The 14,269-nt window shown below is 44.3% G+C and overlaps 1 protein-coding gene across 1 annotated transcript in view; it reads right to left on the bottom strand.

The window, feature by feature from the left end:
- The window catches only part of DRAM1 (DNA damage regulated autophagy modulator 1), a 54,574-nt gene that overhangs the window by 31,354 nt on the left and 8,951 nt on the right, over positions 1–14,269 (bottom strand). Inside the window, exon 2 of the mRNA XM_056118256.1 lies at positions 3,656–3,723. Coding sequence (XP_055974231.1) covers positions 3,656–3,723 — 68 coding nt within the window. The remainder of the gene's footprint in view (positions 1–3,655; positions 3,724–14,269) is intronic.

Genomic DNA, 14,269 nt, shown 5'->3' with positions numbered 1-14,269 from the left:
TAGTACAGCACGTAGTTGTGCTTGCCTTCCATGTGGTCAACCTGGGTTCAATATCTCACAGGGTCCTTGAGCACTACCAGGAGTAATTCCTGAGCATCACTGGGTGTACCACCCCTCGCCCCCCCCACACACAATATTCTCAATGTTTACCATTAGGAATTGATCGAATTATAATACATTTGTGAGATGCAGATCCACAGACAGAGTTTCTGGGGGTGGAGGGCTCCCTAGCCGTGCCGAGGGAGCCAAAGGCCACTCCACATGAGTCTCAGCCAGCCGGGCTGGTGGCTGGCTGTGTGGACCCAAGGATGCAGCTCGAGTGCTGTGTATCCAAAACCCACTAGCACTCCAAGCCCCCAAGGCTGCACCCTGAAATGCTTGGAAATCAAACACCGACACTATCTCCCCAGTCTCCAGAGACTGTATGACAACTATCATGTCAGATTTAGCCTTGCAAAAGACTAAAAGAGAAGCAAAAGCCATATTTATCATCCATGAACAAGAAAAATGAACTCTTTCCTTGGTATGTTTTTGTTTTGTTTGGGGGCCACACTCAGTGGTGCTTAGAGGCTCCTCCCTGAAGTGACCGAAGACCAGGCAGCACCAAAGATCAAGCGTGGGCATCCACAACCTGCAACCCTGGGAACTATCTGCCCAAGTAATTAATTTCTATTTTGGCTTTTCCCAATTCGCCTCTAAACCTCTGGGAAAAGATCACAACTAGCAGTCCTTTAGGGAGACTTCTATTTTTTCAGGGGGTAGGAAGGTAGGAGGCAATCGCCTGTGGTGGGCATGACTTTCTCCTGGCTCTGTGCTCAAGGATCACTCCTGATGGGGCTCGGGGGCCATGTGTGGTGCAGGACATCAAACCCGGGTCACTCGCTTGCAAGGCAAGGGCGTTCCCTGCTGTATGATCTCTCCAGATAGAGGGAGACTTCCAACCAAGTAGGATGAACAAATTCCAAAGGTGCCGGGTGACTCACGAGGGTTTCCAGCACTTTGTTTTTTTCCCAGCCCACGCCAGTGGACAACAGAGAATCTGTTGGCAACAAGAGCAGGCCAGGCCCCTGGCCAATGGCTGGCTATTGAGCAGGGCAGGGGGCTGCGGAAGGACTAAGAGCACATCTCTTCTCCCGACACCCACATCAATGTCCCACTCCTTGCCTGCATCCCATCGACTGCCTGTCTGAGTAGCTGAAAGGAAAAAGAATATTGATCCCTGAGCGGGAGACACACTGTTCTGACTTTGCCATTTTTCTGCTCTCAGCAGGTGAGAGACTTCTGCCAGTGATCAGCAAGCCTGAGTGAGTGTCCAAGGCCCCTGAGCACTTCTTCCCCATGTGGACTCTTGGGTGCCCCCGCCAGAGGTGCTAAGTGAGTCGACCCGCAGTATGGCCCAGAATCTGTAGCGATGCTGGGGATCTACCCCATGTGTTCTTCCAAAGAGCCATGCCAGGCCCAGAACATGCATTTTAAGCAGCACCCAGGGCATCCCATCTTCTCTATTTGGTTTCTTTGTTGCTTTGGGGTTATACCTTGGCAGAGTTTAGGGGCCACTCCCAGAGGTCATTCGTGGAAGTGCTGGGGGATTGCTACCAGAGTGTTCGGGGGAACATTCCGTGCTAGGGGCCTCACCAGGGCTTCCTGTGTGCAAAGCAGGTGCTCCAGCCACTGCTCTAGCCCTGCCACGCCCCCACCAGCCCTCCCACAAGACGATTTTTTAAAATTTTTTATTAGTGAAACACCATGAGGTACAGTTGTAGACTTACAAATTTTTGTGCTTGGGTTTCAGTTATACAATGATCAAATACCCATCCCTCCAACAGTGCCCATTCCCCACCTCCACTGATCCCAGTATCCCTCCCACACCCCACGAGATGATTTTCATGGAAGTTCCTGCAAAGCATGAAAATCACTTGATTATGCAAAAGGCATCTTTGGCCCACACAAAAGCAAGCAGACATAAATCACATTTCAAAAAAAAAATCAACAGCCAAAGTCCATTTCAAAATTCTGTGGCAGATTATTGACTAAAGTAAAAAAAAAAAAAATTTCTGTAAGGAAGCCATACATACATAAGATTAAATGTCTCATCATTTTAGTTTCTCAAAGTAGGACAGAACTCTAGTTACAAAAGTTTCATTTAAAAGTATAGGGGTGGGAGGGATACTGGGATCAGTGGTGGTGGAAAAAGGGCACTGGTGGAGGGATGGGTACTCGATCATCGTATAACTGAAACCCAAGCACAAAAATTTGTAAGTCTACAACTGTACCTCATGGTGTTTCATTAATAAAAATTTTTTTAAAAAAGTATACACACCTGAGAAGCAGAGAGATAGTACAAGGAAGACGCCTGCCTCGCATGTAGCTGATCCTGACTCAACCCCTGGCACCTAATAAGGTTGGTCACTGCAGCATTGCCAGGAGTGAGCCCTCAGCACAGAGCCAGGAGTGACACCACTGAGTGTAGCCCATCATAAAAAAATAAATATTACACACACACACACACACACACACACATATACATGGGGCTGAAGCAATAGCATAGCAGATAGGGTGTCTGCCTTGCACGCGGCCGACCTGGTCAACCTGGGTTTGATTCCTCCGCCCCTCTCGAAGAGCCAGGCAAGCTACCGAGAGTATCTCACCTGCACGGCAAAGCCTGGCAAGCTACTCGTGACTATTCAATATGCCAAAAACAGTAACAAGTCTCACAATTTGTTGTGAGACATTACTGGTGCCCGCTCGAGCAAATCAATGAACAATGGGAGGACAGTGCTACAGTGCTACATATATACACATCAAGAGTTAGCCCTGGTGTAAAGGCAATTGTAGAGGATAGCATTTCTCTGCAGGTTCAATTGTACCAATGTGTCCCTTGGGAGGGGAGGCCAGAGAGGGGTCTGGGTTTACATGAAAAATCAACCTTTTGCGATGAAGTCATGAAATTTACATACAAGTGGTACAACATGGAAAGTATCATGCTAAGCGAAATGAGTCAGAAAGAGAGGGATAGACATAGAAAGATTGCATTCATATTAAAGTAACAAAATATGAGACTAATACCCAAGAATAGCTGAGATCAGCACCAGGAGAATTACTCCATAGCTTAGAGGCCAGCCGGGCATTCTAGGGGAAAGGGCAGCTCAGATAGAGAAGGGAGCACCAAATAAAGGGTGTTTGGAGGATCCTCCCAGGAGGGGAGATGCATGTCGAAAGTAGACTATGGACTGAACATGTTTGCCACTCAATGCCTCTTTTGCAGACCACAACACCCAAAAGGAGAGAGAGAACACAAGGGATTGCCCTGCCACAGAGGCAGGGGGGGATGGGGGGATGGGGGTGGGGGGGATATTATCCATGGTGGTGGAAAATGGGCACTGGTGGAGGGTTGGGTATCTGATCATTGTATAATCGAAACCCAAGCACAAAAAATTGTAAATCTACAACTGTACCTCATGGTGTTTCACTAATAAAAAAAAAAGAAAAAGAAAAAAGAAAAATCAACCTTTTGCTTCAATCTAGCTATGAAGCAAAAAAAAAAACTAAAAAAAAGGTTAAAAAGACAAATTGAAAGAAGAATATTCTAAATTAGATAAACTATAAAGACGTGTGTCTCTGAATTTTTTATGTATAATCATTATGTTGTACTCACCAAGAAATGCAGAGAAGTTTATCATAAATCCAAAAATACCACTTTCTGGTGGTGTTGTTCCTGTATCGCTGAGAAACAGAAGAAATGTCTGAATTATTATAAAGGAATTCAGGTCAGGGCAGGGACGGTGCTCGGGGTAGAGCACTACCTATGTGAGGCCCCGGATTCCATCCCCAACACTGCAAAAGAAAGAAAAAGGAATTCAGATCTGTAAACGGCATCTAATGGGCAGTTTTACAGTTTCTTCTCAGCGTTCAGTCACTTTGAATTGACCTGATTTTGTTCTGCAATATTTTCATTTTAGCTCTGAAAAATCTAAAAAAAAAAAAAATACATACATGTTGTTTGGTTTTAAGGCCATACCAAGTGGTGCTCAGGACTTAAACTCAGGAACCTCTTATGACTCCTGGGTCATTCCTAGTGGAATTCGGGGAACCTTATGTGGTTCTAGGGATTGAACCAGGGTCAGCTATATGCCAAGAAAGCACCTTAACCTCTGTACTACTCCACGACCCCTAAAATTAATTTTCCTACCTACCATAATAGATTACATTTAGTTTTCACTGTGAAAGCTAGCATTTGTTAAAAGTGAATGGGGGTGGGGGTGGCAGAGCAACAGTACAGCAGGTAGGACACTTACCCTGCACGCAGCTGATCTGGGTTCGATTCCTGGTACTACCTCTGGTTTCCCCAAGCCCTTCTAGGAATGATCCCTGAGCAAAGAGCCAGGATTAAGCCCTGAGTATCACTGGGTGTACAACCCCGGCCTGCTCCCCCCAAAAAGTGAATGGTGGTGGTATTTCTCAGAATGGTCAAATCTGGTGATAAACTTGGTGTCATGCTTAAGGAACTGAGTGTGTCTATTTAGAAAACAGAATAATCTAGGGGCTTGAAGAGGGAACTCAAGGAGAGAATGCATGGAAAGCATATATGAGGCTCTGGGTTCAATTACAAACCTCTTTCTCTCTCTGTCTCTCTCTCTCTCCCCGCCCCCGTGTGTGTGTGTGTGTGTGTGTGTGTGTGTGTGTGTGTGTGTGTGTGTTTTACAATACAGGTACTGAGAAGTTATCATTTTTGTTCCTTTACCTGCTTTCAGCATGCAATTCTTATCCAGAGTGATCATTGTCTATCATTACTTTTGGTATTCCCAAAAGATCTTGATTTACTACCATTTTTTATTTCCATAGTTATGGTACAAAAAATAAACTATAGATTGAAATAATTTTAGGAGTTAACACAAAATGTGTTCTCCTTAGTAGGTCCAAAGACAAAGGAGACATTTTCCAAAAAACGTGTTACAAATATAAATCAATTCTTCTCAGGATGATGCTCTCCACCGAAGCACCCTTTAAGTGAAAACTGTTTCTGTGATTATTATTTTTAAAATTCACTTACCAAAAATTCACTTACCCTCTCCTATTCAGAGATATACTTCAATGAAAAATAAATGATGGTAGGACAATTTTTAAGACCCCCTTTTTTTTAAGATTGGGTTTTTTTTTTTAATGTTTTAATAGTGAGACATCATGAGGTACAGTTGCAGACTTACACATTTTTGTGCTTGGGTTTCAATTATACAATGATCAAATACCCAGCCCTCCACCGGTGCCCATTTCCCACCACCACGGATGCCAGTATTCCTCCCACCCCCCAAGCCCCCCATCCCCCCATCCCACCCTGCCCTCTCAAAAAAAAAGGCTGTGAAAGAAAAATTGATGGCTAGAGAACTGGTTCCTGGCTAGAACACAGTCTTTGCATATGGGAAGCCCAGGTTTGACCCCCAATACCGCATGGTCATTCTGAGCACAGCCGGGCATGACCCCTGAGCACCGAGCCCCTGAGCACTGCTGGGTGTAGCCCCAAACACTCCACTCCTGCCCAAAACAGAAAAATTTTAAGTCACACTTGAAAAATCTCCATAAAAAGTGCTTTTTCATTTTCTTTAAAGAAATCTGATTTACCGATGAGTTACACTGCTGAAAATAGAACCCTGTTCAGGAAGCTGAGCAATGTTATTGATCCCTGTCAATATTTTCTGGGAATGATGTGGTATTGCGGGGAGGGATTCCTTGTAAATTATTTCAGAAAAGAAGTCATTCCTATTAAAAAAAAAAACATTTTTAGGTGCAGTATAACAAATATAGCAACATAGAAATGAATTGAATTTTCTGAAAAAGTTGTGTTCAGCATTGTTTTCGAGACATTTATGCCAAAATGAAAGGTATTTGGCGGGGTGTGGGAGGAGTGTTCAGTGGGAAATATTTTCACTTGAGCTCTCAACAGTGCTCAGGGCTTTCTCCTGGCTCTGTGCTCATCCCTGATGGTGTTTGAGGGACGCAGGAGATGCAACGAGGGTCACCTGAGTGCAAAGCAAGTGCCTTCACCCCCGTTCCCCCAAGACTGAAATGTTTCCATTTTCAAACTGCTGACACAAAGCATGGTGTAAAACTGACGGCCACGGAGCTCCCGACACCTCGGACCCTGGAGTGTCTCCAAGTTTGAAAAGAGCTGAGAGCTGCGTCTTGCGAAACCCAGGCAGTGGCAGAGGCCCATTCCGAAGTGTTTGAAGAACTGCATAAGAAGCCTGTGCGTGCAGAGAGGAGGGGCCTTTGCAGTGGACGAACACTTAACCTTGGAGGAGTCTGGAGAGGTTCAGCAGCCCCTCTGTACCCGAGATCCCAGTCTCAGCGGCACAAGGACCTCAGGAGCACTAAGGAAGAGGTTAGCAGGTAACAGTCTCCCACCAGTGAGTCAGCTCCACCCACAGGCCCTAGGCCCTGAGGCCTTTCAGAGTGTGCCCCCAGGAAAGAGGAGCAGAGGCAGCTCCTTCCCTCAGGCACATGGGCAGGAAGGAAGATTACCTGGCCCAGGGAAATCAAGCTTCCAACTCAAGGGCCTGGAGTTTAACTGTAGCTCTCTGGGACTCAGGCTTACTCTGACACTTCTCTGAGAAGAAACTACTGCCAGGAAGGAATAGCTCCCAGTAAGGAATAGCTCCCAGTTTTGTGGAGAAAGGGAAGGAAATGAGATTGATTGATTGATTGATTGATTGATTGATTTAGTTGTTGTTGTGGGGGGGGAGGGGCGGGAGAAGGCATACCCAGTGACCCTCAGGGCTTACTCCTGGCTCTGCACTCACAGATCACTCCTGGCAGCCTCAGGGGACCACACAGTTGCCAAAGATGAAACCTGGGTGCACCTCATACAAGGCTCTAAGAGCCCTAGGGCCAGAGTCACAGTACAGGGGTAGGGGGGTTGCCTTGCATAGGGTCCCCTGGGCACCACCAGAAGTAATTTCTAAGCTCAGAGCCAGGAGAAAGTCCTAAACCCTAAGCATCATCAGAGGTGGCTCAAAACATGAGAGAGAGAGACAGAGAGACAGAGAGACAGAGAGACAGAGAGACAGAGAGACAGAGAGAGAAAGCATCTTACCCGCTGTACTATTGCTCTGGCCAGAGAGAACAAGAAAGATTTAGAGGGGGACAAAAATCCAAGTGGGTGAAAGGGATAGAGATTCACTAACAGGAGAAGCAAAAAACAAGACTCTGGAGTTCTTTGTCCACTGACAGCAAACCCAGAAGAACGCCAAGGGCTTTGATTTCTCAAAGGTCCACCTGACTTCAAGTGTGCAATCTGAAAATCTGAACACTCAGAATTTCAGAATGTACCTTATTACTGTTTATCCAGGCATTTAAAATGACGCAGGCAGAATCACGTAGGTCAGGGAGAGAATTCAGAGGGCTAGAGCACATGTTCTGCATTGTAGGAACCCTGGGTCAGATCCATAGGATCATATGGTCCCCAAGCACTGCACAGCAGGAGTGTCACCCCCACCTCAAATCACAATCCTGGGAGTAGCTCCTAACTAAACACTGCCAGGTGTGGTCCCAAAACTAAAACTAAAATAAAGTTACATGGGCGAAGTCAAACGTGCTTTACAAATAACCATTCACTTATGTATTCATTGAACGAATGATCAGTGGTACTAAAAAAAACTGACTTAACAGATAACACTTTCTTGAGCACTTGCTATAAACTTATCAACATTGTTAGGACCTTCCCCGAGATCATTTCATTTCATTTTCAAAACCCTTAGGTAAGTCTTATGGCAACCCCATTTTACTAAGGGAAAAAAAACTGGAGAGCATAGAAGTTATCGAATTTGTTCAAGGCCCAGAGCTATTAAGTAGTGAACTCTACATTAGGCCCAAAATGGAGTCACTGATGCTAACCACTAACCCTGAGTCATCAAACTGAGACACAGCCACATTACCATCCGAAAACTGGAACCTTAAACCAATGAGAAGTCACCTTATCAGGATTAATCAACCTAGTAAGTGGCTGCCATCACCTACAAACTTGCAACAGCCAATATAATTTTATGTCTCATGTTATCTCTGCTCCCTTCTACCTATAGAAAAAAATGTTCATGAGGGAGGCGGGGAAGAGCAAAGAATTAGACCAGACTAGGCCAACTTCCAAGGTGTAAAAACTCCCGGTATGCCAAAATTCCAGCCATCAAAATGTAGGTCACTGACATCTGCACTTGTTTGTTCATTGCAGCACTGTTTACAATAGCCAAAATCTGGAAAAAACCTGAGTGCCCGAGAACAGATGACTGGTTAAAGAAAATTTGGTACATCTACACAATGGAGTACTATGTAGCTGTTTAGAAAAGTTGAAGTTATGAAATTTACATACAAGTGGTACTACACGAAAAGTATCAAGCTAAGCAAAATGAGTCAGAAAGAGAGGGACAGACATAGAAAGATTGCATTCATCAACATAAAGTAACAAATAGGAGACTAACACCCAAGAATAGCCGAGATAAGTACCAGGAGGTTCACTCCATGGCTTGGAGGCCAGCCACACATGCTAGGGGAAAAGGCCGCTCAGATAGAGAAGGGAGCACCAAATAAAGGGTGTTGGGAGGATCCTCCCAGGATGGGAGAAGCATGCTGAAAGTAGACTATAGACCAAACATGATTGCCACTCAATGCCTCTTGCAAACCACAGCACCCCAAAGGAGAGAGAGAACAAAAGGGAATGCCCTGCCACAGAGACAGGGTGGGGTGGGGGGATGGGTGGCGGGAGGGGTACTGGGATCAGTGGTGGTGGAGAATGGGTACAGGTGGAGGGATGGGCACTCAATCATTGTATAACTGAAACCCAAGCACAAAAATTTGTAAGTCTACAACTGTACCTCATGGTGTTTCACTAATAAAAAAAAAATAGGTCACTGAATACAGTAAGAAATGCATGCAGTTAGCTCTCAGAAGCACATACCAGCAGCCTTGAGCACACCATGGTCAGAAACTATGATGTAATGTTATATGGTCACCATTGCTTTCATATGTCCCAGGAAGGAGTAAACAAGACAAGACCTCACAACTTCTCTAACACTGTTATTTAATTTAAGGTGTTTTTGACAAGTATTCAGTAATAACGTGAATCTGATTTCCCCTTAGGATTCCTCATTCTACAACACCTACAATCAACCCAGGAGTTCCAATGTGTCCACATCCATAGGCATATACATAGGACAGAATCAACAGCATGAAAATTATGGAAATGAGGAATATACTGCAATCAGACCAAGTGTTTGAGATAATGCAGCCAGTTTTTTAATGTTTTTATTTGTCTCTACTAATAGAGCCAAATAAAAGCTTATCCACTCTTCAAAAGAATTATCAAGGGGATACCTATTGCATGTTTGACACATTGTCACCAATTACCCAACCTATCAGGTAGAGTTATTTTGTAAATTTATATTCATTAAATGACCCTGTCCCTTAGTTATATTCAATGAAACTTGCCAAGCAGAAACAAAAGGCTGATACTTCTAAAATCTTTTGCTTTAAAATAACTTTTTAAGATTGGTATTGGTTGCCTTTTATTAAGAATAAAAGCAGGGGCTGGAGCGAGAGCACAGCGAGTAGGGCATTTGCCTTGCACACGGCCTACCCAGGTTCGATTCCCAGCATCCCATATGGTCCCCTCAACACCGCCAGGAGTAATTCCCGAGTGCAGAGCCAGAAGTAACCCTTGTGCATTGCTGGGTGTGACCCAAAAAGCAAAAAAAAAAAAAAAAAAAAAAGAATAAAAATAAAAATGCTCTCTTACCTTCAAAGTTAAGTCTTTCAATCACAAAGTTAATATACTTGGGGAGATGGGGAGTGGGAGGGATACTGGGATCATTGGTGGTGGAGAATGGGCACTGGTGGAGGGATGGGTGCTCGATCATTGTATAACTGAAACCCAAGCACAAAAATTTGTAAGTCTACAACTGTACCTCATGGTGTTTCACTAATAAAAATTAAAAAAACAAAGTTAATATACTATCTCATAAATAAATGTTGCATCAAGCATTCATCCTAAGGCTACATCTGCGTAGGCACAGAGGGTACCAAGAGAGAGTACTAAGAGATCCAGTGGGTGCCCTTCTTTTTTTTTTTTTTTTTGCATTTCTTTTTTCTTTTTTTTTTTTTAATAAAACTCAGTAATCTCATAGTGCAAGGGCAAAAGTGGCAGGCTTGGGTTGACACAGCTGTATCTGGGAGCCTACTTCAGGCACTTGATAGCAGCCAGCGAAGAGCAGTCTCCCCACACAACTCCACCTCGTACATGACCTAAGCTACATTGTCCTGGCCTTGAAGCTGCCCCATCCACCAGCTCCTGCTTCCTTGTAAAGTGGTAACTTTCTGGAAACTGCCAAGAGGGGAAGAACATGCTGCTATTTTGCATGTGATTTACTGAAGCTGTTGAGGAGGTTCTGTGTACACAGTTGACTTCTGGGATAGGAGGTGCTTAGGAAATCAGTGTAAGCACATGCATCTGTTTCATATTCTTATTCTACAAGTTGAACATGAAAAATGCCAAGTGGTCCCTCTGACATCCTTCTTCAGCCTGAGTTAGAATGTTAAGTCGGTACATGATTACTTGATTCTCAGAGTGATAAAAATACAAAGAAAATGTGTTCAATGTTATGGAACTTTGTTGAGAGCTGATCTTCATGCAGATGCAAGCACTTCATTACCTTAAGAGCTAAGTCTGGGGAGGCAGGGTGGGTTTGCCGAGACAAGAAAATCACAATTATTCTGCCTACCTCGTCTGCATCTATTAGTTACCTCAATTCCTAGTCTTATTCATTGCTTAGAAGACTTACCTATAACTTAGAATTTAAAAACAGTACACCAGTAAAATTACTTGCTTTATCTTCACAAAAATTAAACCAATTCTTTAAAAGCAATATGGAATTAAAAGTTATATTTTATCAGATACTTTTTAATAATATTTAGCAGTTTCACTTGGTGATTATTCTAGAGAGGCAATATAAAACTAGAACTATAAAACTATTATTATTATTTTTTTTTTTTAAAAAAGAGCTTCCTACAAATGGAGAGCTTGGTTGAAAAACCAAAAGAATTTCTTACTCATAAATGCAAACAACTTGCTCTTTTCTTTTGCTACCCATGTGCAATTGGTTCTCACTCAGTTCACTCATACAACAAACTGGTCACTGTCCTCCCGATATTCATTGATTTGCTCGAGCGGACCCAGTAACATCTCCATCATGAGACTTGTTACTGTGTTTGGCATATTGAATACATCATGGGGAGCTTATCAGGCTTTGCCGTGTAGGCGAGATACTCTCGGTAGCTTGACAGGTTCTCCGAGAGGGGCGGAGGAATCGAACTCGGGTTGACCATATTGGCCGCTTGCAAGGCAAACGCCTTACCCGCTGTGCTATCGCTCCAGACCCATACAACAAAAAGGTTTTTAATTGCAAAGTACCTCCTGTGTGTCCAGAACTATGCCAGTTGATGTGGATGAAAACCGAATTCACTACCTTCAGGAAGCCCCATAGCTGACAATGGAAAGATTCACTAATTCAACACATAGTTTCTGATTGCCATGTAACAGGCAACTCCATTGGCACAGTGAACAAAGTCATAAATACATTAAAGAGAACAAACAGTGCAATAGAAAGAACTGCAGGAGGGGGCTGGAGCGATAGCACAGCGGGTAGGGCGTTTGCCTTGCATGCGGTAGACCCAGGCTTGATTCCCAGCATCCCATATGGTCCCCCGAGCACTGCCAGGAGTAATTCCTGAGTATATGATCCAAGAGTAACCCCTGTGTATCGCCAGGTGTGACCCAAAAAGTAAAAAAAAAAAGAACTGCAGGAATAGTGATGGGGACTAGAAGGGACTAAAAGGCTGGCAAGAGGACAGTGTCTTCTTGATGTAGTCACTGAGTTTCGTTTTGCTTTGGTGGGGGTTTTTGTTCTTGTTTTTGGTTTTGGGTCACACCCAGCAGTGCTCAGGGATCACTCCTGGGAGGACCATATATGGTGCTGGGTGCTGAACCAGGATGGGCTGCATACAAGACAACTGCCCCCACCCTCTCCTTCCCTAAGGAAGGTTCTTGAATATAGGCCTGAATGAAGTGCAACAGCTGGCCAGGAAACCCTAGCAGCCAGATGCAAGGGCTCAGCCAGTAAGCAATCTGTGGGAGGAAATGCAAGGAAGTGGGTGTGGTGTGGTCAGGGTGTGTGAGCAGAGTGCAGAGGGGATGGGGGTCACACAGCGCCCATGAGTCACAGTGAGGAATGAATGTTATGCTAAGCAGGATGGAAAACGGTGGACGGCTGAGAGCCGGAAAGTGATATGAAGTTGACTGATGTTTGGAAGGATGTTGCAAAAGAACCATAAAGGTAAAAGTGTGTGCCAGCTAGACAGTTAGGAAGCGATTTCAAAGGCTTGTCAAGAGATGATAGTGGCTAAGACTGGTGTGGACATGAAGACGGTGGAGGGGAGCTCCCTGAGACGTTGAAACTGGTGTTGGAGCACTAAAGCCTGGAGCAGCTGGACCGTGAGCAACTCTGTAAACCACAATTGGAAAGAAAGTAAACTTTGTAGCACTGTAGCACAGACCTCCACAAATCCTCCAGCTGATTTGCTCCAGTCAGCACCAGTAACGTCTCACATTGCTACTGGTTTTGGCATATCGAATACACCACAGGAAGCTTGCCAGGCTCTGCTGTGTGGGTGGGATACTCGCTGTAGAATGCCGGGCTCTCCGAGAGGGATGAGGAATTGAACCCGGGTCTACCGCGTGCAAGGCAAACGCCCTACCCGCTGTGCTATTGCTCCAGTCCATGTTTAAAGTAAGCTCTATGTTTAAAGTAAAGTTTAAAAAATAAATTAAAAAAAAAAAGCCATCGTAAAAAAAAAATCAGGACAGGAACCTTGCACGTGGCCGAACTGGGTTCGATCCCCGGCATCCCATATGGTCCCCTGAGCACCGCCAGGAGTAATTCCTGAGTGCAGAGCCAGGAGAAACCCCTGAGCATCGCTGGGTGTGACTCAAAATACAAAAAAAGGAAAAAAAGAAAAAAATTTAAAAGAAGGCTGCCACAGGCTAGGAGTGACTCAAAGAAACTCGAGTCCAAGCAAGATATAGGATTTGAGCCCTAACACAAGGGTCCCAGGTGCCTCTGGGAGTAGCCCGCCCTCCCCCCCCAGCACAGCCCAGGTGGCCCCAAGACAAAATAAAACAGAAGTGGGGAAAACTGAAAAAGCGAATTATGAAACTTAATGGGGGAGGGCTGGAGTGATGGTATAGTGAATAGGCATTTGCCTTGCACACAGCTGACCCAGCTTTGATCTCTGACATCCCATATAGTCCCACAACCCTACCAAGAGTAACCAGGAGTAACCCCTGAGTACTGCTGAGTGTGACCCAGAAATAAAAAAAAAAGAGGGGGGATGGAGCCAGAGTAATAGTACAGCAGATAGGCTGTTTGCCTTGCACGTGGCCAACCCAGGTTTGATCCCCAACATCCCGTATGGTCCACCAGAAGTGATTGATTCCTATGCTCAGAGCCAGAAGAAAGCCCTGGGCACCTCTGGGTTTGGCCCCAAATTATAAATAAATAAATAAACTTAGTGGGGGAACAAAAATGTTTTTCCTATAGTGAAATGACAATAGAAAAAGTAAATTAAGGATGTGGCTTAGTGGTAAAGCACTAAGCCTTGCACAAATGAGGCCCTGGGTTAGATCCTCTGTACCACCCAAAATACAAACACAAAAGGTCACCCACTTAAAAACAGAGACAGAGCTCAGTGAGCCAAAGCATTTTTGGGTGTGGAGGAAAAAGAGGAAGAGGAGGAGGAGGAGAAAAATGAAACAAAGGAGAAATAAATTATATGTTGACAGATGATACAGAAGCTCAGACACCAAACAGAGCATGCAGGGTTATAAAAAAGAAATTGGGATTTTCAATTCTTACTCTGTTTTTATGAATTAACTAATTTGAGCCTGCTCAATTGAAGAAAAATTTTAAGTATATGTTAGCATTACAAGATGGGTATTTTTCTAGCTGCAAGGTTAAATGGCATGCCTGCCTTTTACTCCGACTGACCGTACTTATGAGTGTCCTGGTAGTATACTATACTACACTATACTATACTATACTATACTATACTATACTATACTATACTCTGCTATACTATACTATACTATACTATACTATACTATACTATAGTGTACTGTAAAGAGTGAAGTGGACCAAAGCAATAGTACAGTGTGCCTTGCATGCAGCCGACCCGG

This window comes from Sorex fumeus, unplaced genomic scaffold (assembly GCF_029834395.1).
Source record: "Sorex fumeus unplaced genomic scaffold, SorFum_2.1 ptg000003l, whole genome shotgun sequence".
NCBI classification, from domain to species: domain Eukaryota; kingdom Metazoa; phylum Chordata; class Mammalia; order Eulipotyphla; family Soricidae; genus Sorex; species Sorex fumeus.
Note: the sequence above shows the minus strand (reverse complement) of the source record. Positions and strands in the feature narration are given on the sequence as shown.